The 24916-nt window shown below is 44.4% G+C and overlaps 1 protein-coding gene across 2 annotated transcripts in view; it reads left to right on the top strand.

The window, feature by feature from the left end:
• LEKR1 (leucine, glutamate and lysine rich 1) overlaps positions 1-24916 on the top strand; it is a 319504-nt gene that overhangs the window by 264156 nt on the left and 30432 nt on the right. Inside the window, exons 12-13 of one of the 2 annotated variants that reach the window (XM_068280848.1) lie at positions 10662-10733; positions 11478-11799. In XM_068280848.1, coding sequence (XP_068136949.1) covers positions 10662-10733; positions 11478-11498 — 93 coding nt within the window. In that variant the 3' untranslated portion in view covers positions 11499-11799. Of the gene's footprint in view, positions 1-10661; positions 10734-11477; positions 11800-24916 lie in introns of those variants that run through there. The other variant, XM_068280847.1, reaches the window with a different exon arrangement.

Here is a 24916-nt window from a genome sequence, read left to right as displayed (position 1 = left end):
TACACTCACTTTAATGTCTGATCTTACAAATGTTTTTCTGTTTTCAAAACATTTTTATTAGCGGAAGACATATTAAACAAACCAAATTAATAGCGTTGAGTATACAACCGCATTTTGGAAAAAAAGTCTATATTTTTAACTACTCTCAGTGTTTAGTTAACAAGTGACCCTGTACAGGGTCTTAATAATGCATAAAAGAAAAAAGCCAGTACAAAATTCCAAACAACTGAAATTAAAACTACACAGAACAATAAGGGCCTATTTCCACTACACGCAGAATAGATGCAGAAAAACTGACTCCAATCTGACTCCAATGTGCATCAGAAAAATCGCGTTTAGTGGAAACAGGCCCATAGGCATTCATTGGAGTCAGTTTTTCTGCAACCAATCTGCATGTAGTGGAAACAGGCCCTAACTGTAACAATAACTGTAACAGAACAATAACTGTAACAATAACTGTATTAGGAATCAGCTTCAAAGAAGAAAAGGAAAAAGTCGATAATATTTAGGCAATACATATCACAGTAGTCTATCAATGTTTTGCTGTGACACTATATTATTATGACATGATATGGCCCCACCCTAATTCCATTACCAGGAGACGGATCCAGTTCAGAATAACTCATAATCCCAGTTGTCACTTAATTTGAGCTATCTATTAACCTTACCATAATTGATCATTGAACATAGTTATTACCCCACAGCTCCCAGTTTCTCAGAAATCTATCCATAGAGCTATTTAGGTTGGCCATCATGCGTTCATATTTGAAGTTAGTGTCGACAATTTGCAAGATCTCTGCAAGCTCAAGGGTTTTTTGATCCCTCCAATGTCTTGCTATAGCTATTTTAGTAGCCAAGAATATATTAGCAATCAAAGATCTCAAGGGTAATATTATAGAGTTGATATCAAGATTGAACTGTGCTAGGCCAAGAGATGGTCTGAGTCTGACCCCGGTTAAGGAGTAGATAAAGTCTAAACATTTTTTGCCAAGTTCTTTTGATATACCTGTATAGGCAACTCCACCATATGTGGAACATGCTTCCTTTAGCAGAAAAATTCCTCCAACATCTAGCTACAGTGTGCTCGACGGGCATGACCTCTGAATTCTTTCATATTACAAACAGCACAAGGCAGGGGTGTCCCCTCTCACCACTTGTATTTGATTTAGTGATGGAGCCCCTTGCAGAAGCGTTTTGGTCAAAAATTAAGATTACTGGCATCCCTCATTTAAGTACATCCCATGTCACTGGCCTTTATGCAGATAACCATCATTATAGCATGGACAAATGTACCAAAAGTCACTGGAAAAAAACACATAAAGTATTGCTACAATAAGGTAAATTATTCAAAATCTCAAATCATGGGCATTGATATTCCCAATCCAATAAAACTAGAACTACAAAGTAGATTCCCATACACCAGGGTACTCCATCAATTATCTGGGTATTAAATTGACTTCCACTGTTTTTCTATTATATTCAGAAAATGATCTACCACTTTTGAAACTAATGACAAATGCTTTTCTGGAAGAATGGTAAAAAGTTCCCATAAAAATACTCCTCCAGCTTTTTCTCCCTCAGAGAAAATCTGACGCTATTTAGCTGCAAGGGAAGGGGTGGGCCAACTGCATATGAAAGCCCATGGATTAAGAATGGGATGCCATTAAAGTTCATGTGTGTGTAAAGTCAGGCATCCCAATATGGCAATAATAGCATGACTTTCACAAGCAGATGTGATCTGTATGTGCTTTAAAATGGTGTTACAGTTTTCTTTGCTTTTTGTAATACATTAATAATCAGAAGTTCCTATTTTCGAACTAGTGGTGCTTTTTTATTGCTTTTGTTTGATAAGCAAACGTCTTTGTAATACAAATACTGGAGTACTAGATCTGGCCTGACTACAGGGCAAGCAATACAGTTTCAATGACTGGAGACATTTCATTTAATTGGATTTGGGGATTGGAGTAAAATTCTTATTAATTATATACATGTGTCTTGGCACCATAGTCTGGCTATATTTACTGTTTTCCGATTATGTTGTTAATAATATAATCCAATGGTTGTAAAAGAAAGTCCAGCTGTATGTGACAATGTGGACAGCAAGCAAGCAGTGAAGGGGTTACAGCAAACAGCAGGATTGAAGTGAAAGAGATAAAACAAGAGCAGTGTAATATTAGGTGTCACGCATCTCAGCTGCTTGCATGGAAGTCATCATTTCCTTAATGCTGTCCTGGGAAATGTGCCATTGTCTCGTGCCAAGCTGCTACACGGAACTAATGCTCCTGCTAATTGATCATATCTTATAGAACAACTTCTACATGTTACCTCTTATTACTGGCTTAACACTGGCTAAAATCAGTCATTTTTAAAACTGAAACGAAGTTTTAGTTTGGACCAGCTCAGTCCTTTGTCTTTTGTACTGTTTAAGGCCTGGGGCCCTCTGGCAGCGGAAATCATTAAACGCTTGCGATTTCTGAATGGTGGAAGTCCTGTGACCAGAGCCGGGCCGAGGCAGAGGCGAGAGAGGCTCCAGCCTCAGGGCACAGTGTAGGAGGGGGCGCACAACTCACTCAGCTATCATTCCCCTATTTGAAGCAGAGAGAAATAAAAAAAGGGGATACATGGCAGTGACTACAAGCCAGATAACTAGAGATTAAGGTGTTGGGGGGCAGGGGGAGGGGCTGGAGGGATGAAGGGGCGCACTTTGGTGTCTCAGCCTTGGGTGCTGGAGGACCTTGTCCCGGCTCTGCCTGTGACTTAACGCACAATTCCTGTAGCGTTTGTGATATGGCTTTGCAACCAGTGAATGCGATCACTCCAGGATGGCTCCCATAGTCCTGCATGCAGCGCCGCATGATCACTCCATGGTCATTATTATTCCAAGCTTTCTGTAATGGAGGTAATGAAATGCAGCTATGCAACAGGTACAGTCAGGGGAGTAAAGCCTACTGAACAGTTTAGGGGCTTGATTCAAAGACAAATAGCATACCTTATCAATGTTAACATTCCTTATCAAAGTTAACAAGCCTTATCAGAGTAGCATAGCGAGCGCTATGAACCCGCAGGGGCTCAGGGCAGGACGAGTGGAGCTCTCGTCATTGCCAAAAGTTTGTAGCACTCGCTATGCTACTCTGATAAGGCATGTTGTCTCTGATAAGGCGTGTTGTCTCTGATAAGGCATGCTATTTGTCTTAGACCCTGTTCACACTGCACGCGTTCCCATCCGCGTTTCAGGAGGCAGACATGAACGACATCGGACAGTGCATAGACTACTGTCTGATGTTCACACTGCATGCGTTCCGGACCAATTCCGGGAACGCACGCTGCACGTTTTTGCAGAAACGCGCTGCTGACCTATCCACTTCAGTGAATGGGATCAGCCACACAACGCATACAAACGCGGATGGCGTGCGTTCGTATGCGTTGCATTCCGAACGCACGGCCGGCTGCGTTTGCTGATGTGAACGGGGCCTTAGTGAATCAAGCACAAGAAGTGACAGCTGTACTGACACACTGTTTGTTTCCAAGCAGCACATTCTGCTCTACAAAGGGTAGTGGGGGGGGGGGGGGGGTGTACATGGCACCAGGCTGTGTGCAATTCCTTTGAAGCTCCTGCAAAGCAGCGTGTATAGGGCTAATGGCAGAGCGGTGGATTGGGAAGACAGATGGGCACTGCGGCACAAGGCAAGTAATGTAGAAACGCACACACATATGCACATTTATACATGAGGGGGACAGCGGCGAGAGATTTCATGCTGAGATCGATTGGGAATTGGCCTTTAATGTATAAGCAAACAACAGATTTCTCTCTAATCAGATTTGATTAGAGAGAGATTTGTCCGTTGGTTGGATCTGCCCATCATGGCTAGATGTATGGCCACCTTTACTTATGCAGTTCTGTGGTCATTTTGAGGTTGTATTTTTGTGTATTTATTTAACCTGTTAATTGTCCACCTGCCCACTGGCAATGACCATTTGACTAGCAAGGGCTTTTTTATGTTTATGCATTGTTGCTATGTGCTGCTGTTATCTTGTAAGGCTGATACGGAGGCATGCAATCATTTCGCATTTTTCTGACTGATGGATTTGAAATTCCCACAGGACTAATTAGCCCCTCTGGAACTCTGTCAGCTGCCTCATTTAACTCCGAAAGCTCACCTATCACAGTGCAAACTGGCAAACTTCTTTTACGGCCGTCACATCTTGTTGACTGAAAATAAATATCATTGGATTTGTGAATTAGTTACTCTTTTATCTGTCTTTTGTAACCATTGCTTCAAAACATCAGTCAACATAAATCCCCTTTATCCCGTACTGAACCTTCACTTTTGTTCTGCGCGCCCTTTCCTGTCACCACTGTGCAATATGTCCATTGATTACCTCCATTCGCCCTCGGGTGCTGTATTGATTGGATGTGAGGTAAGGATACAGAAATCTGGGTGTACTTTTTTAAGACTAATCTGCAACATATCCAAGACATTCCTATTTCCATTCAAAGTAAATGTCACAGCATACTGTCGTATGTTAATATCTGTATGTATGATTCATTGTAGTGTCACTTCCCAATCTATTTCTGGTATACAGAGATCACAGTGAAATAGAGAGAAGGCTGCTACACTGATTGTCTCACGATATTTCCAGGGACACATTGCTGTGGGTACATCTGTGTGCTTAAGCTACATACACACAGGCTACAACTGTCGCCGCAACCACGTGGCACGCGCGTGTTGCGGCGACAGGTCGCCCGTGTGTATGATGCGCAAACCCCGAACCGTCGCTTGTCAGAGCTGTCGCCAGGCGATTGACTTGGTCAATCGCCGGCAACAGCTGTCGCCACAACTTCGACGCAACTGTCGCTAGTCCGCCGTGTGTATGCGGACTAGCGACAGCAACTCCATACACAATGTATGGAGCTTCCGGCGGGGGAGGAACCTTCGGCGACAGCTTCCGCCGCATCTCTGTCACTCTGTGCGCCGTGTGTACGGCTGTTGCACAGAGGGACCTGGCAACGAGCTGTCGCTGCTTTTTTTTTTTATTTCCCTGGCTACATCTGTGCCTCGTGTGTACGAGGCTTAATGGCCCATACTCACGGGCTACTTTTAGTCCTGTCGCCAGCACACGGGAGCGTGTGCGTGACAGGTTCAGCGACAGCTCGTCGCCAAGTCCCTCCGCGTACACACGCGGAAGAGGGATTACTGAAGCGACGGAAGCTGTCGCCGACGTTCCTTCCCCTCGCCTGAAGCGCCGTGGATTTTATATTATGTTGCTGTCGCTAGTCCACATACTCACGCGGACTAGCGACAGTTGCGGCGAAGTTGCAGCGGCAACTGTCGCCGGGCGATTGACTGCACCAATCGCCTGCAGCGGCAGCAGCGACGATTCAGGGGTGCGCGCCCGTGTTGTGCCTCATACTCACGGGCGACCTGTCGCCGCAACACTCGCGTGCCGCGTGTTGCGGCGACAATTGTTGCCCGTGAGCATGGGCCATAACACTGCAGGGCACAGGGGACACACATGAGATGCTAGGTTTTTCTACAGTAAGGCCTAGTGCACACCAGAGCGGTTCGGCTGCGTTTTGCGATCCGCTTGCGGCTGCAGATACGCTTTGGTAATGTATTTCAATGGGCTGGTACACACCAGAGCGGGAGGCGTTTTGCAGAAACGCATACTCCCGGGCTGCTGCAGATTTTGGATTGCGGAGGCGTTTCTGCCTCAATGTTAAGTATAGGAAAAACCGCAAACCGCTCTGAAAAACGGCACTTCAGAGCGGTTTGCCAGGCGTTTTTTGTTACAGTAGCTGTTCAGTAACAGCTTTACTGTAACAATACATGAAATCTACTACCCCAAAAATGCTTCACAAAACCGCAAAATGCTAGGTGAAACACTACAGATAAAGAAGAAAAAGCGTTTCAAAATCTGCTAGCATTTTGCGGATCTGCTAGCGGTTTTTGGTGTGCACCAGGCCTAAGGGCTTGTTCACACCATCAGCGTTTTCTGAGCATTTTGGCTCAATGGCAGGTATAGGGAAATCATAAAGCGCTTGAAAAAGCGCTTTGTATTGCGATTTCCCGAGTGCTTTGATGAATAAATACATTGTATTTATTCTTTTCCGGGTTAAGGAGTTTACTTCCTGAATAACGTCAGGCAGTGAAAAATCAATCGCTCCGCAAAAGCGATTGGAAAAGCGCTTTTCTAAGCCGAAACTGCTCAAAATCACCCCATAAATCTCCATTATATAAGAGAGAACAGAGGCGCCAAAAGGATAAAAGGGGTTTTAAAGGAGCTTAAAAGCCAAAACTTGGTAATTAGAGGAGGCAGTGGTGGACTTACCCCCTCCAAGCAGACACAACATGACTGTACATTTAGTCTATTTATTAACGAACTCCAGATAAAACAAAGCAACACGTTTCACGGGTCAGCGCCCGCTTCCTCAGGCAATAGAAAAAGGAGTTACAGCATCTATCAAAACAAACGCTCTCTGCAGAGGCGCTGAGTGTCGTTTGTTTTGCTAGATGCTGTAACTCCTTTTTCTATTGCCTGAGGAAGCGGGCGCTGACCCGTGAAACGTGTTGCTTTGTTTTATCTGGAGTTCGTTAATAAATAGACTGAATGTACAGTCATGTTGTGTCTGCTTGGAGGAGGTAAGTCCACCACTGCCTCCTCTAATTACCAAGTTTTGGCTTTTAAGCTCCTTTAAAACCCCTTTTATCCTTTTGGCGCCTCTGTTCTCTCTTATATAATATTGTATCCACCCTTGGTGGAGGGTTGCGACCCTTTCTACTATCTACAGAGAGCGACTTCTTATTCCTGAGTGGGGTCAGGATAATCTCCCCACCTGCCTTTACAGTGGTTGCCTATTGGTGACCCATGTTTGTGAGTATAACAACTATTAATCTTTGTCATTACCCCCTTTGTCAATACATACTACACTATTGGGGCTCTTGGTGTTCCTCTGTTTATCCCATAAATCTCCAGTGCTTGCAATAGCGCTGGCGATTTATAATGTGAACAAGGCCTTATAAGACATCACTACACACTCATAAAGTGCTGTTCAAAGATGCAACCATGTCTATAGTCAGAAAAAGTTGAGAAGAGCCTTGCTCTTTCAAGGACACCTGAAGTGAGAGGTATATGGAGGTGTGTGTGTGTGTGTGTGTGTGTGTGTGTGTGTGTGTGTGTGTGTGTGTGTGTGTGTGTGTGTGTGTGTGTGTGTGTGTGTGTGTGTGTGTGTGTGTGTGTGTGTGTGTGTGTGTGTGTGTGTGTGTGTGTGTGTGTGTGTGTGTGTGTGTGTGTGTGTGTGTGTGTGTGTGTGTGTGTGTGTGTGTGTGTGTGTGTGTGTGTGTGTGTGTGTGTGTGTGTGTGTGTGTGTGTGTGTGTGTGTGTCGCCTGCATGTGTGTGTGCGAGTGTGTGTGCGTGCATGAGTGTGTATGTATGCGTGTGTGTTTTTCAGCAACTAGTACACACCTATGTCTGTATCCACATCAACTCCCCACTAAGATATTCCACTAAGATATTAGTTCCCTATTTCTTTTTGCAACTCAAACAAACAATCTAGTCTATGCTGCCACAGACTGTAAGCCAGCCAAGCATTTGTAGTTAGTTTAACTCATGTCTTGTTGTAAATATTGCCATATGCTTGTGGGTTTTGGATGTGACGCACAATTATCCGCAGCCAGGTCTAAATGAAATGCTGCAGGATTTGTAGGCCTGGAGGTGGCGAGACATACAAGTGTTACATTCCAGCATGCCACAAGACACAGAGCACTGCACGGCTCCCACTATATGGAGAAAGAGAGCTACTGGCTAGCAGATGGCTGCATGCAGTATTCATGTTCTGGGTCCCATTCCTGCTTGCACATTATTATATAGCATATGTCACCGCCAGCTTATGTGAGCCTGTCTATGTATTTTTAATGCTTTGTAGTAGAGACAGCTGTAATCCTGTGTTGCTCCTAGGCAGAGGATAGAGAGACATTTCATCTGCTGCTTACACAAATACAGGACCGTTTGTCACAGAACTTGTTGACACACTGCGCTATGACTGTTGTTACTCTCTGTATTATACTTGCTCTCTACATTTTGTTTTTTCTCACACTGACGTCATTTAGACGGAGAAAGTTCCACACTGCTCCCGGGAAAACGCTCTGTGTGTCATTTGTTTTCACTTAGTTGAGGTTTTGTAAATATTTTAGGCTTTAGATTAGCTGTGTCATATCAAACTGTGCCTCAGGAGTTCATGTCCCCCTCTGTCACAATATGCCAGCGAAAAACAAATTGGTACACTTTATTTATATGTCAATGGAAATATTGCTGTAAAAAAATAATTTGTCTATAAGGAACCCGAGGTGAGAGACATATGGAGGCTGTCATATTTATCCCCTTTTAACCACTTGCCGACCGCACGCTTATACCGTGCGTCGGCAAAGTGGCAGCTGCAGGACCAGCGACGCAGTTCTGCGTCGCCAGCTGCAGGCTGATTAATCAGGAAGCAGCCGCTCGCGCGAGCAGCTGCTTCCTGTCAATTAACGGCGGGGGGCTCCGTGAATAGCCTGCGGGCCGCCGATGGCAGTTCGCAGGCTAAATGTAAACACAAGCGGAAATAATCCGCTTTGTTTACATTGTACGGCGCTGCTGCGCAGCAGCGCCGTAAGGCAGATCGGCGATCCCCGGCCAATCAGCGGCCGGGGATCGCCGCCATGTGACAGGGGACGTCCTGTCACTGGCTGCACAGGACGGATAGCGTCCTGTGCAGCCCGGATCACCACGGGGGAAAGGTAGGAGAGGGAGGGGGGAATTTCGCCGCGGAGGGGGGCTTTGAGGTGCCCCCCCCCCGCATCATGCCTGCAGGCAGGAGCGATCAGACCACCCCTGCACATCATCCCCATAGGGGGGAAAAAAGGGGGGCGATCTGATCGCTCTGAGTGCACCCTGATCTGTGCTGGGGGCTGCAGAGCCCACCCAGCACAGATCCCAACAAACAGCGCTGGTCCTTAAGGGAGGGTAAAGGGTGGGTCCTCAAGTGGTTAAACAAGATACATTGGGCCTGATTCACAAAGCGGTGCTAACAGGTAGCACGCTGGTGAAAAGCCCTTTATCACGCCTAAACTCAGTTTAGGCATGATAAGTTTAGGTGTGATAAGTTTAGGTGTGATAAGTTTAGGCATGATAAGTTTAGGTGTGATAAGTTTAGGCATGATAATTTTAAGCACCAAGGGCCATATGCAATTCAATTTTTCACCTGAGTTTTCTCCTTAGTGATATTTTTAAATTTGTCAATAAAATGCATTTTAAGCCACCAGAAAACAAGAAAATACTCAAAATAATTTTGATAGTGCCTTCTCATCTACTTTGTGGTACTTTTTTTTAGTTGAAAAGTGCTGGAAAGTTATTTTAAATCAAAGATGAAAAATTATCTCCTAGGTGAAAACTCAAATGAAAAAGTGAATTGTATATGGCCCTAACTGCGTTAGCACCGCAGTGCACAGCTGATCAAAAGTTTTGCGCTAGCAAAGTCTGGTGCACTTTGCATAGAGTTTAATGGCGCTGCTTTGCGTGCGGGACTTTGCACGCTATCTACACTTATCTAAACTTAGCATGCCTAAACTTATCACACCTAAACTGGCTTTTCACCAGCGTGGTGCAATGGTTATCACGCCTAAAGTCTCTAACTTTGTGAATCGAGCCCATTGTGTGGCTGTCGTGCTGATCCTGCGGCACTAATACTTGTAGCCATAGTCCCTGAACAAGTGGAGATCTGATGTTTCTGACAAAAATCTGACAAGATTAGCTGCATGCTTTTTTTCTGGTGTGCTTCAGACATTACTCCAGCCAAAGAGATCAGCACAGTTGCCAGGCATCTAGTATTGTTTAAAAATAAATAAATATGGTAGCCTCCATAGGTCTCTCACCTCGGGTTCCTTTAAAGCTTAAAGGGAACCTAAGATGGAGCCACAGAAATAAAATATACATACTGGGGCTTCCTCCAGCCCTCTCCGGCTTAATTGCTCCCATGCTGTCCTCTTCTGACTCCCTGTTCATCTGCAATTGGTCCCAGAAAGTTCTCCAGTCCGGGGCCAACTGCACATGCGTTGCCCGGCTGAGCACGTGCACTTGCCGTGTTTGCACTGCATTCATGTTGCCGGGAGCGTTCTGCACCTGTGCGGTACTACTGCCCAGAACCCTCCCGGTGATAGGAGCGAGACAGGGCAGCGCGCTTGGCTGGACTGTGCCTGCACCGACTGGCCCCGACTGTAGGCTTTTCCGGAGCCATTTGCAGGTGAAGAGGACGGCATGGGAGGGAACAGGCCAGAGGGGGCTGTGGCCCCATCTCAGGTACACTTAAACTCCAGCTAATTCTTTATTATTTTTTTCTATTTAAGATTTGGTTAGACTGGGTAAGTGGTGTAACTATTGACTTTGCGCAGTGCTGGTTAGTGTACTGGTTAGGGGCTCTGCCTCTGACACAGGTGACCAAGGTTCGGATCTCTGCTCTTTCTGTTCAGTAAGCCAGCACCTATCTAGTAAGGAGTCCTTGGGCTAGACTCCTAATACTGCTTCTGCCTACTGAGTACGCTCTAGTGGCTTCAGCTCAAGTGTTTTGAACCCACCAGGAAAAAAAAGTGTAATATAAATGTTATTTGTCTTGTCTTTGTCCCCACAGGAGAGATTCTCCCACACTTCCTGTCCCTGTGACCTCCGCAGGATTATTTTGAACGATATAATTGGTCCCAAGGTGAGAATACAGTAAAATCCTCTTAGACAAGCAAGACTTGTTATCCTGCTCAAATGTATACATTCAATCAAATTAATTAGACCTTGTTAATGTTACATATTTTATTCCCACTTTTTTGGCATGTCTCATGCATTTTGAGTAGATTCCGTTATACGTTATAGCAAGAACGGTCCTGTGTCTCGTGTAGGGTAACGCTTGTCATAAACAATATTACATTATTTATCTTATGTCTATTTTTTATCTCCGAGGCAAGTTGAGATCAGCTACAGCTGGAGATCTGAAGGAGATTGGATACATATCTCGATACACCCTCAAGGGTGCCAAGCAACTGAGTTCAGTACAGATTGGGGGGTGCCACGCTGTTAGTTGGTAGTCCACAAAGCAATATATTACAATAGTCCAGACGAGATACTGTGAGGCCTTGTTCACATTGCGTTCCGCTCGCATTAGCGTTCACGTTGGGGTTTTTGTTTTAGCAATTTTTTTTCTGATTCCCGGAGCTTGGGTGGGTTCCATTTTTGTGAAAAGCTCTTTTCTAAGCGCTTTTTTAATTCACTCCCTGACGCAAGTCAGGGAGTGAACTTTTTGACCCGTAAAAGAATAAAAACGATGTATTTATTCTTTAAAATAAGTGAAATAAATGAATGATCTGTACATGTCTGATTTTATTTTATGGAGAATTGATAATTTTATTAAATGTATATGGAGAATTTGCTCGTTATAATGACAAAACATCTGTTACAGCTCGAAAAGGGGTCCTGCTGACACTACCTTAATTTTTTTTACCATGAATGACAACCTTCATAGTCGTGTGAATAAAGAGATCATAACCTAGTTAAGTAAGATCTGTAAACACTGTGAACCAGGCAATATACAGTATCATACTGGAACACAGCCTGAACAAGCCTCCAGAAGGACACGAAATGGGCGTGGCTGCTTGTCCCACCTCGGTGCCGCCACCCCACCTCCACTCCCACGGCTGCCTTAGCTGTCTAGACGCAGGACATCAACTGGGAGCAATTCCAGTGTATGGATTCAATGGAATTGATGATGATGATGATGATGAAGATGCTGCAATAAATCACATTTGCCAAAGGACGATATGTTGCGCATGCTTTTTTCTCTCCTATGGTATAGACGACATATCTTCCTTCAGTGACTATACACATGGAGCACACGTCCAGCATCAGAATCCTGAATCGCTGCCGCGGTGGTGGGAATACTGAGCCTTTGTTTTACACTTTCTTGCTGGAGATTGTATATATTAAGGAAGTGCCACACATCTCTTTTGCCTTTCATGACAAATATACAGTGATAGTGAAACACTAATTTCCAAAATAATGCTTCACTCACTAAACAGAGCACAGCGCATATGAAGTGACACTGATCCAATATTATAGCAGTACACAGCGCGGTTATATTCTTCCTTTGGTGTATGTCTTTCCACTCCACCACCTGTATGCACTCAAAGTGCAAGTAAAGCAGACAGGGATGCTTTCAGTGGAAGAAATATCAGTTCATTTATTTCTGGATAAAATGGCAGTACAGGTGATATGAGGTGAACACTTACTTCCAGAGGGTCCCAATCCACTAAGGACCCTCCCTTGGCATGTAGCGCTTCCCACCAAATGTGGTACTAGGAACCTCAATAATCGACCCTTGCTCAGTGCTGCCCGCTCTTGTCACGACTAGTTTCGACTGCTGCCGTCATCAGGGGATAAAAGGGTTTTATCCCCTGATGACGGCAGCAGCCGAAACTAGTCGGTCCTAAGGGTCCCAAGTGGATTGGGACCCTCTGGAAGTAAGTTTTCACCTCATATCACCTGTATTGCCCTTTTATCCAGAAATAAATGAACTGATATTTTTTCCACTGAAAGCATCCCTGTCTGCTTTTCTTGCACTTTGAGTGCATACAGGTGGTGGAGTGGAAAGACATACACCAAAGGAAGAATATAACTGCGCTGTGACTTACTGCTATAATATTGACTTACTGGATATAAGGATTGATCCTAACACAGCTGCTACTCTATTCTTCACGGTAAAGTGGGGCGCCACAGTATCTACTATACAGACCGATCCAATATTACTTGAAAAGATGCTTGATCACTGAATGTTGCAGTACATCAACTTTTGCAGAAATATAATTTCATGTAGGTAATACCTTATATATTGTGATGTGAGCAGACTATCACTTAAATAAGGTCCCTCATGACAACAGGCCTCACCCACAATAATATAGCTAGACATAACTTTTAGCTTAAGCTGCATCTTTGTGTGTTGCAGCCTTCCTAAGAGTTACATGAAGGATTATTACCGGCACCACTAGCCAATTTCAGTACAGTAGTAATCTGATGCAATATAAAAGCTGGACATTTTGCACTGCCAGCCCCCGGAGCCTGCGCTCCATCTACCCCGATGTCATGCATAAAATAAGTACAACCAGGGCGGGATTTGTACTTTTTATGAGTACATCTTATTTGGGCGCCAGGCAGTTTGGCGCAGGGCAAGCCGAATGACGGCTCTTCTTGCTGCCGCTAAACTCCCCCGGCGGCATCCACTGGAGCTCCGAATTACCATTACCTAGGGTGTGCAGCATAGCATTGCTGCTATGATGGCGCCCAGCTTCAGTGCTCAGCGCCATGAGCCGAAATAACCTGCTTCGCTTTTTACTGCCCAAGGCCTATCACCAGCTGCTCCCGGACCGACAGCATCGTAAACTTCCCCCCAACACGGCAGGGATTAGATCAGGGGTCTTAAACTCGCGGCCCGCGGGCCATTTGCGGCCCTCGGTACAATATTTTGTGGCCCCCGCCGGCAAAAGCAAAAGAGACACGGAAGCTAACTATTTTACCTTATAGTTCGCTTCAGTGCTCCCAAGTAATCCGCCGTATCCCTGCCGCAAAACGAGCGCTGCAGAGCCCCCAAATCCTCCGGGCAAACATCCACGACTACGCTGAGGGGCAGAACTTCCAGCTGTAGCTCTGCCCCTCCTGACGTCTATCGCCGACTCTCCCCGCCCTTCTCTGTGAAGGAAGAGTGAAAGAATCGGGCAGAGGCGGCGATCCGCCGCGATTGACGTCAGGAGGGGCAGAGCTGAAGCTGAAAGCTCTGCCCCTTCCAGGAAAAGCCGGCGGATGGCCCCCCGGGCGATTTGGGGGCTCTGCAGCCCTTGTTTTGCGGCGGGGACACGGCGGATTACTTGTAATGGGAGCACTGAAGCGAACTATAAGGTAGGACACTTCATGTTCAGAAGAAATAATTAAAACTGTTAATAATGACATTTGAGGACTTTTTTTGTGAAATCCCTTATGCGGTCCAGCGTCATCCTGACTTTGCCTCCTGCGGCCCCCAGGTAAATTGAGTTTGAGACCCCCGGATTAGATTGTAGGCTCCTCTGAGGACAGTTACTGAAGTGATGGCAGGGATTACATTATATGATGCTCTGAGGACAGTTAGTGACATGATGACAGGGAATGATTGTAAGCTCCTTGGCGAGTGGCACATTTGATGAGTGACAGGCAGCTCAGAGATCACTGTACGTGCCCGTTCGCTACCCCTTCATCCAAACGCCAGATCCGGCTGTTGGTAGCCGCCCACCACTTTGTGCAAACTCTGTATCGCAGGACAAATGTTAAAGGAATACTATCGATACCCAAGTGTTCTAAAATGACAGTGTGCAAATAATGTCTAAGTAGCTGTGTAAACATTTTCCTACTTTTCATGTTAAATATCAGAGGCAAAAGCTGTAATTTATTGAAGGTAGGATTTAGCTATATTGGGACAAATCAATTGCAGAAGGGGTGTCTACTTCAATGCACAGCCAGAGTTGCATATCAGACTACAGAAAGCAAATATCACACATATCAAACTCTGAAAGCAAAAACAGTATGAAATGTAATTAGTTACATTTCCTCTACTCTCTTCAGACACGTCAGTCAGAAGCACAGGACACAGGAGATGCAGCTGTTGGGAGCTCTCTTCTCTGTCACACACAGAGCTACACATAGAGTTAACTGATCAAGTGTGAGGGGAATTTCCCCTCTCCTCATGGCTCAGTCAGCTGTCAGTTTTGGCGTCAGTAAACTTTGAATGTATTTTGATAACAGTAAACAAAGAAGTTGCTACTAAGATGTATACACCAGTACTTAGCAGCACTTCCCAAACAATTCCTGTGTCAGTTGAAAAAAATATGTGAATCGATAGTATTCCTTTAAGTAGGCCATGGCCTTTGTGGCCTTGCCTGAAATCCCGCCATGAGTACAATTATAGCACCAATGAAGAACTAAAGCACTGGCTGATTTCCAGGGGCCCACATCCTCTACATCCCTTATTGCTATTCTACCGATTAACTTATTTCATCCATAAAGCTGCCTCATATTTCAGCACAACTCTCACAGCTATGTTTTCTGCTAACGGAAAAACATATTATGCTTCAGAAGTGTCCCTTTAACATTTTGTCCTTCACTTGTTGTACAATGTGACCCCCATGCATTGTTTGCCAGACAGCATTCCAGGTCCTGCTCCCATGCCGAGTAATGACACTAGTGATTCATTAAACTACCTGTGAAATATCTACTTTGTACAAAGCCAGAAGTACTCACTAACCTAGCCTGGAAGGGAATATTCCAGCAGCACTTTCCAAATCCCAGTATGGGCTCTGGGACTGTTTGTCTAGAGAGGGAATCCAGCAATCTCATTACAATTTAGAAGTGAAACAATGAGTCACGTTGCCTTGCCGGGGGTAATATGTTAGCAGCACGTTGTGCCCTACAGATGAATCCCCTGCAATTACAACATATGTCAGCTGTGAGTCAACAGAAGCTGTACAAAAGGTGGCTTAAAGCAACACAGCCCCTCTCACTGCAGCGCTGTGCCAGTTGTGACAGACTCCGACTGACAGGCCTGCTCATTCATATTATTGTAAAATGTTTTATTAGCACATTCTGAAAAACACAGGCGAGAATAGCAGTTTCCTATTCTCCACTGGAATTACATCTGTAGGAAAATGTGTAGCGATAGATCATTTTATGTGTTCATTGAGTCTCATAATACTAACTAAACTGACTTGATGACAACCACGCCATTATCATTTTTTTTAAAAACCATGCTTTTTTTTATACAAACAAAGTGTTTTAGCTTTTCATCTTGCTTGTAACAATCACATCTGAATCTTCTATTTCTCATTATGACTATACTCATCAAAAAAAACCTTCATTACTAAATTGCATTATTAGCTCTTCCTGCTCAGCTTTCCAGGAAAACTAATGTGAAAAAGAGATGGAGGCTGCTAGCTTTATTACCTTTTAAAGCAGAGGTCCTCAAACTAAGGCCCGCAGCCCGAATGTGGCCCCCTGAGGCTTTTTTACTGGCCCCCCACACACAAAATGTATTATAGATGCGGTCAACTACATATTTAAATATTGGCGGACCGCATATAGAATAGCAGTGCTGGCACCACCCATCCACATGGAAGCCAGAAAGAAGAAATTTTCTGGTTGCCAATCAAATTCAACATCAGGTGACACTGCTGTCCAACTGGACTGCAGATTGTCACCTGGGCATGCTTCACTGTCTGGCCCGCAAAGACTTCTACATCATGTTATGCATACTCCGGCCCCCCCAAGCAGTATGAAGTATGTTGACCCGGCCCTCGACCCAAAACGTTTGGGGACCCCTGTTTTAAAGTGACCCTTAGTAAGAGGCATATATAGGCTGTCATATATATCTCCTTTTAAACCCGTGCTGTCCGGCCTGCGGACTTCTTTTGCTTGCTCTGCCTGGTTTTTTTTTTTCGTCAGCCCCTCCTCCTGGAAGGCCCACCTCTTGTTTGTGCTTGCCTTAAAGAGACTCTGTAACAACATTTTCAGCCTTATTTCTTGTATCCTATAAGTTCCTATACCTTTTCTAATGAGCTCTGGATTACTGCAGCCTTTTCTAGTTGCACTGTCTTTGTAATATATCTAATCTTCTTTTCTTTGTCAAGCCTTGTGGAGCCAGGGAGAAATGCACTGCCTCTGCTCTGATAGGGAGAAGTTATGCACACCCCCTCCACTCCCCCTGCAGGCTCTGTGTGTGTGATTTGTGTATGAGTCACATGCAAGGTCTGTGCTCACAGTCAGCCTGTCTGTGACCTTGTGAACAGCTGTGAGTGCATAAAGATCAGTTCAAAGCCCAGACAAGCAGCTAAGGCAACAAGTGGGAGAAACATTCCAGCAGTCAAGTCACGTTTGAGAGGAGCAACTGCAAACAGGCACCTGCTCTTATGATGTATTTCCTGTTTGGCGGCCATTTTCATTGTTAACAAAAAAACAATGAATAAAACAGTGATTTAATCACCAGGAAAGCAGCGGGGAGTGGCGAAAATGTCACAGAGGGGGGCTAGGAGAAGACAACAAACAGGCTGGTAGGTTTATTTATGTGAGATTTTCACAGTACAGATTCTCTTAAAACAAAGCTGGGTAGTTGATGCTCCAGCCCCAGAGGAAAAACCCTGGTACTTATCACGTCCCTGACCATGAAGTTGGACAGCACTGTTTAAACATTGCCAGTTGCCTAGTAGTCCTGCTGATCACTCTGGCTTCAGTGGAATCTGGGTCCTAATCTCAATCTGGGTCCCAATCTTAATTGATTTTTCTCGATCGCCGGTGGGTCGGGAGTGCGTCGATAACAGCGTTCGAATGCCCGACGACCGACGCAATACCGGCCGGCGCGACTCCCCCGGTCTCCGCTGTCTTCTTCTCCGCTCCGGGCTACAGGGCTGCAGCCTCCTCGACCTTCCTGTCCCGGCAGGAAGTTTAAACAGTAGAGCGCCCTCTACTGTTTAAACTTCCCCTGGACAGGAAGTTCAGTGAAGCAAGCCAGCGGGACCAGAGACCAGCGCGGAGAAGAAGACAGCGGAGACCGGGGGAGTCGCGCAGGCCAGATCAGGTAATGAATAGCTGGCGGGCGGCAGCTTTACAGATTGTGATCAGTTTCATGCTGAAATCCATTCACAATCTGCAGTAAAGGCAGCCATACGATCCCTCTCTGATCAGATTCGATCAGAGCGGGATCTATCTGTTGGTCGATCTAATGGCAAATCAACCAGTGTATGGCCACCTTAAAAAGTCACTCTCTGTAGTGTAGAAATAGGGGAGTCACCCCTTCACTAAGAGTGGATAACAATAAGTTCAATAATCAAACATTGATGTTTGTTATTTCACTAGCCTCAAACTGTCTGGTAGAGTGAGAGGAATTGTATTTAGTGAGAGACAGTTAGGTGACAGCTGTATACTACTTTATACAGTAGATGGTTGAACGCTTCTATATAGATCAGAATAAAGCATTCCATATCAAATTCCATGCCTGCTCACTGTTTATGGCCTATCCAAATGTCATGTCATGACAAGCAGGATTTTCAAATGACAGGCAGCATAACCCCCAAATAACATAATTAAGCAGTATGACTTTCAAGTAAAATAATTAAGCACATAACTTGCTTCCTAACTTCATTAATGTTGATGCTGATTGGCAGTGCAAAGGGTTGACAATAAGCAACAAAGGTTTTTACATTCAAGTTTTTAAGGTGAATTTCTTAGCATTACACATTTTATATACTTTTTTTTAATTGAAACAATACACTTTAAATGTTAGTATACTGTGATAGCAAGTGTTTAGTGAAACAGCTTTCCATGCACTGCAATATAAAAGCAATACTGCATGAATAATGAACTGGTCTTACCTTTGAAAATTGCCATAAAATGTGTTATTTGGCTGTTGGTAAAAAGTCACCAATGAAATAATGCCCACTGTATGACACATTCTTTGTGAATTGAGCCCTATAAGCCCAGCAGAGGTTGTTGTTTGAGGGATGGGGGGGGGGGGGGGTGTTTTGTCCTACTTCCTAGTTCTTACGGTAAAGACCACATGATGCGTGGTGTGACTTGCAATAGGCGCAATCAGTGCACAGCAGCAGCAGATGGACATGTAAATAAGATGAAATCTGCAACAATAGGTGAGTGTTTGCATAGTCTAATTCCCATTAGTACTGTTAATTTACTGGATTCACTTCCATAAACATGATGCTTCAGAGCTTCCCAGAGGAAGGCCCTGTGACAAGCATTATGCAGGCAGGCGTACTGACTCATAGAATGAGATGACCAGTTTTATATGATCCTCTGCTTGTCACCTCTATTATAGCTGCAACCACTTGTACGTATAGCCGCCAGGGTTGTGTTTAATCCACAGTTTGTGTTCAACGGAGGTCTTCCATATTGCAGCATGATCATTGTAGTCCCTTACACACTCTAATGAGTTGTGGGTCACCATGAGCTTGCTGGTTAGTCTGTACCTCTCGGATTTACAAGCCCTACTGCATAGAGCCAAATTAATCCATGCCATGCACTGATGAGGATCAAACAATCCGAAACAGTCTGTATGCATGTTGGATTATTATGGCTCTGTACAAATTAACAAGCTGACACATCATTGCATTCCAGCGGTTTTGGAGGTGTGTTTAGCTTCTAAAGGTACAATGGTTAATTTGCATATATTCAGCAGTGGTGCCTGGGAGACATCTCAAGCTCACTCCAACCTGAATTATCGCAAATTCTTTCTGTTTTAAGAAAGCAAACTTTTGTTTTTATATTGCAGCATGGAGAGACGTGAGGTAAGTGCAGCCTTGTCCTGGTTATGTGCAAAACAAATATAAGACTTGAAACCCAGCACATAAATCTGAAAAATACCTAAATCAGCATTGTGCATAAGGTAGATTGTTTTATTAGCTGTGTGTATAATGAAGGTGAGCTTGACTGCAGCCAGCTGTACATGAGTGTCTGATCCCAACTGATAGAATGTGAAAGGGGCACTAGGATGAAAACCGATAAAATGTAAAATACATGTGTACACGTGTAGAAAATGAACATTTGTTCCAAGGTAAAATGCACTGTAAATGACTTTCATTCTAGGTAGCTTTCACTTACAGGGAGTGTTTTTTAATCTGATGGTTCTGACCTCTTACTGACAAATTTAGGGCACTGCCTTTGACATGGGAGACCAGGGTTCGAATCCTTGCTAAGGTCAGTACCTATTCAGTAAGGCCAGATTCACACTACAAGCAATGCCGTCCGGATTTCGGGAACGCGTGCAGGAGGCAGACACGCACGACATCAGAAGTGCATAGACTGCACTGTCTAATGTTCACACTGCATGCGTTGCGGACCAGTGCGGTCCGCGAACGCATGCTGCACGCATTTTTTGCCCAAATGCATGGCTGTTTCATTCACTACAGTGAATGGGAACCAGCCACGCAACGCATGCTGATCTGCGGTTCTTAAAGAGAGTCTGAAGTGAGAATAAATCTCGCTTCAGACCTCATAGATAGCAGGGGCATGTGTGCTCCTGCTAAAACGCCGCTATCCCGCGGCTTAACGGGGGTCCCTTCACCCCCAAATCCCCCTCGGTGCAGCGGGGGAGCGGTTCCGCATTGGGGCAGGGCTAACCGCCGCAGCCCTGCCCCACACGCATCTTTCAGCACGTATCTCCGCCTCTCCCCCGCCCCTCTCAGTCTTCCTTCACTGAGAGGGGCGGGGGAGAGGTGGCAATGCGCGTCTGATAGACGCGCTGAGAGGCAGGGCTGCAGCCGTTAGCCCTGCCTTCAGCAGCATCAAAATCTACGACCAATTTGGTCGTTGATTTTGCGGGGGGGGGGGGGTTGGGGGTGAAGGGACCCCGTTTAGCCGCGGGATAGCAGCGTTTTAGCAGGGGCACACGTGCCCCTGCTAACTATGAGCTCTGAAGCAAGAATTATTCTCGCTTCAGTGTCTCTTTAATGTGAACGGGGCCTAAGGAGTTCAAGGCAAGACTCCCTAACACTGCAGGGTGGCCCCTTGAGGGTTCCCTTAGTGGCTGAAGCTCTTGAGCTCTTTGAGTCTGACAGGAGTAAAGCGCTATACAAATGTTCGGATTATATTATTATTATATAAGTTTTAAATATGAAAAACATGGAGATTCCCTTCTTTAAAGAACAAGCAACACCCATGCTAACCTAGAAATAAAAAACACATATGTAAGTAGATAAATATTACTCCTACTTACATAACAGATGTATTGTGCTATCCACGTAATGATTCCTGTGAATTTTATAAAGGAAAATCAGAAAATCCTATTCTAGGCAGTGGCCATCTTGCCAAGCTAATGCTGACATCATATCCTCCCTGACTCTTGTTTTCCCCCCTCCCTTCTCTTGCTCATTGTGTATTCATTAGCTGCCCTCCTCCCAGAGTCTTCAGACACTCCCACTGAGGTGTATACTAGGAACTGCAGTCTTTTTTTTATTTACACATCCAATCACTGAGTCACCTCAGCCTTGCTTGTAAACACAAGTAATCAGCTAGGCAGGGAAATAAATGGAAGAGGAGAAATATATTATGGATAAAAAGAACTCCCAGCATTCAACTATTTGGCACTGTTTGGCACTAGGGCCAGTGCTCCTAAAGTATGTGATAACTACAAACCATAACAACAGAAAAAGTTTAGCAAGTTTTGAATGCAGGATTAGCATCTTTATCACTTAATACACTCAGACCAGTTGCTGTTGAAATTTGATTTTTATGGTGACAATACCGCTTTAAGGCAGTAGGTGAACAGATCAGTCAGAAAGGACCACATGAAAGGTTACAGATGTACGGTTGTGGCCATTGCAGAATACAGACTTTCATGCTACTGAAATGCTGCATTACTCTAGATACATAGTTAAACCATTCATAGCAAGGCGTGCAAATCACTACATTCCCTGGATTTAGTGTCTTGATGATGCCTTCCTCTCATTCAAATATATATATATATATATACACACAGTATAGCTATACAACATAAGTGTGCAGGATGATGGACTCTCCATTGCGGTCTGGTTCACATCAATTCCAGGTAGATTCACTCTTTTAGGCCCCTTTTCTATGGACAGTTGAACTATGTGCTCAGCAAGCAGTTACCAGGCAGCAGTGAACGGTTACCAGGCAGCAGCAAGCTATCACCAGGAAGCAGCAAGCAGTTGTGAGAGTTTGAGAGGCATTTCACTGCTTATCAACTGTCCGTGGAAAAGAGACCTTAAACTAAACATGTTGGCTTTCACTAGTGAAGGTACATACACACGTCCTGATTTTCTGCCCAACTTGTCATCCGACTTGTCATTTGAACAACAAGTTGGATGTGTGTACACGGTTTGGCTGATCCGCTTGGCGGATCAGTTGGACCAACTGACGTTCAAATGACTGTCAGGTCCGTACATGTATACAAACGACTTCTAGTTGTTTGTCCAACTAATGGACATTTAAACATACAGTCGTTTAATCTAGACCATTGTTCTATCTAGTTCATTGTCCATTATCAAGTTGGCTAAATGACATGTAAATTAGGATATCGGCCGATTTGTTGGTCAGTGTGTACAGGAAGTTTGAACAACTAGTTGTTTGCACTTCAAGTCATTCAGGCGTAAAATTGGATGAGTGTATGCACCTTAACAAATGCTCATTGTTAATTGAGTCTAAAGGCAAAACTGATTAGGTCTATGATCGGGATCAGCAGCATTACATTGGTGGTGAATATTTCATGACTAGACTACTGTTGTGGCCTAACTGCTAACCGTTTAGCCCTGCTACAGTCCATCATGAACTCTGCTGCATGACTCATTCACCTCCCCTCCCGCTTCTCCAGCCCTATCCCCCTCTGTCAGTCCCTTCACTGGCTGCCAGTTACACAAAGGATACAGTTCAAAATGATGACTCTAGCTTACAACGCTCTTTACAACCTAGCTCCTTTTATCTAAATAACCTTATTTCCAGATACCATCCTACATGCAATCTCCGCTCTACTAACACTATTCTCCTGTCTTTCTTTCTGGCCACCTCTTCTCACTCCCGCTTACAAGACTTCTCTTGATCCTCTCTACTCCTCTAGATCTCCTCACCTCAACACATCTGCCACTCGCCCACACTTACCCATTTTAGGCACAACCTGAAAACTTGCCACTTCAGGCCAGCATACTCTCTTACCTAGGACACTTTGGCCACTGACCACCATTTTACCATCTCATACACAGCTTTCCTTCACCTATTGTCCTAACCCTTAAACATTTAGACTATAAGGCCGATTGGCCTTGGTTTCTTCCCCTTCTGTCTCATTGCTTCTTCATCCCCTATGTAAAAATCTGTAGTTCATTTTGTTCTTTGCATCCGCTGTAATCCACCATTGTCTGGTATTTATTAACTGATGTATTGTTTATTTTGTATAGTTATACCCTGTATTCTGTTGTACAGCACCACAGAAGATCAATAATAATAAAATTAATTGGCAGTAGATTTTCTGTATTGCATATCGAGTAGCACAAACCATGCTGAGAGAAATGTAACGTAATGTGAGTGAGTAGTATGATGCAGCAGCCTCCACTCCCTTGTCTGTATTGGGAGAGGGGAGTATTATTTGTGAGGGGAGCAATCATACATTGGAAAAATGTATAATAGTCTCACAGATTTGCCTTACGTTGCAGGATTTGGACACAGGTAAATTCACTAGGATATAAGCTTAATTTTTCAGCACAAAAAATGTACTGAACTGTTACCACCTTGGCTTATATGCAAGTCAGTGGAGCAGAACGGATGGTGGATCAGATTTTGTTACTGACGGATGAGCATAAGGATCGTGCACTAGTGATCCTGCTCTTGTGAGCTGGCTCCCTGCTGTGTCTGTGCCCCCTCCCCCCATCCCCTGCAACATAGGGTGCAAAGACTACCTGTGTTCCGTGGTGAAGTGGAGCATGCAAGCAATGCTGCAGCAGTGCAGGGATTCTTCCTGTGTGGAAATCGCTGTGTCTAACATCTATAACGCCATCCAGTGGCATCTTGAGACACAGCTGTATCATTCTTGAGGCACATCTGGCTATGGGAATGGGGGCTGACTTGTACTAGGAGCACATCTGGCTAATGTGGAGGGGGCTATACTGGGGGACAAGGCTTATACGTGAGTCAATCACTTTTCCCTCGTTTCTGAGGGAAAAGTGGGTACCTCGGCTTATACGCGGGTCAGCTTATATGTGAGTATATACGGTATTTCCCCACTGTGTACAGCCAGATTCACATTTTCATTTTCCAGAATGCATTTTTCAAACTAGATTTTAATCTGATTGCTGCTTCTAAAGGAACACATTTTCCATTTTAATAATAACAGACTAGAATAAGCCTATGATGGAGCTTTTCTTAGCTTAAGAAACTAGTTAATAATAAGAGGGATAATAAATTCTATGAATGTGTTTCCTATACGGCTGGCCATGCAGCCATGGCTTCCAGTATTCACAGGGCCAATTTGCTACTGCCAGGAGAATCTAATGACAGAGCACGTCGATGTGTTTCTGTGGAAATGTTTGTTATGAGCAATTGCTTGTACCAAATATAGTCATCTGTTCCCTGTAAATCCTGGAAGTGAAGGCTGCAGTGTGTATATGCAAGATCCATCATTACAGAACCGCACTATATTCTCTACTTAATAACAGCTATTTTCTTATCTCAGAACGGCAATGTTCCTTTCACTTCCACACCGAAATCTACAAAATTGTTGCAGATGATTGATGATTATCCCCATTACAGGATAAGGAACAGGTCAATCTTTATGCTGAGTGGTTGGATAAGAGCTCAGGTTACTTAATTCCTGCGAATTACTCAGCAAACACACAGCAAAGCAATGTACATAACACGATAACACCTATACTGACAGGAAATGAACTAACAAGTACATTTAGTTCCTAGACAGGGGGATCACGTTTCTTTGCATTATAGTAAATGTAGAAGTGTTACGGTCCCTTTATAGACAAACCTTTCTCACATCCTCTTTGTATGTTTTTTCCAGGAGAAAAACGTAGAGCATAAAGATGCCCACACACATTATGCAATCATTTGCCTGTTCTACCGCTCTGTACCATTGGATGGAAGACAACTTTATAGCAGAAATCTTGTCCCGTATCTATTTCATCCCCACAGCTGCTAGCTTTGTATTGTCTGATGCAGCACAAAGCTATGCGAACATCTCTCGCGTACTGTGCCCACCTGCATCCCCCCTTTCCGGACTCTCACTCAAACTACACATCAAATCAATATATTGATTATAATTTTGATTAAAAATGCCATGCTTTTAATAGATTGGATACAATTATCAAA

Source organism: Hyperolius riggenbachi, chromosome 4 (assembly GCF_040937935.1).
Source record: "Hyperolius riggenbachi isolate aHypRig1 chromosome 4, aHypRig1.pri, whole genome shotgun sequence".
NCBI lineage: Eukaryota > Metazoa > Chordata > Amphibia > Anura > Hyperoliidae > Hyperolius > Hyperolius riggenbachi.
This window is presented reverse-complemented; position numbering and strand designations above follow the sequence as displayed.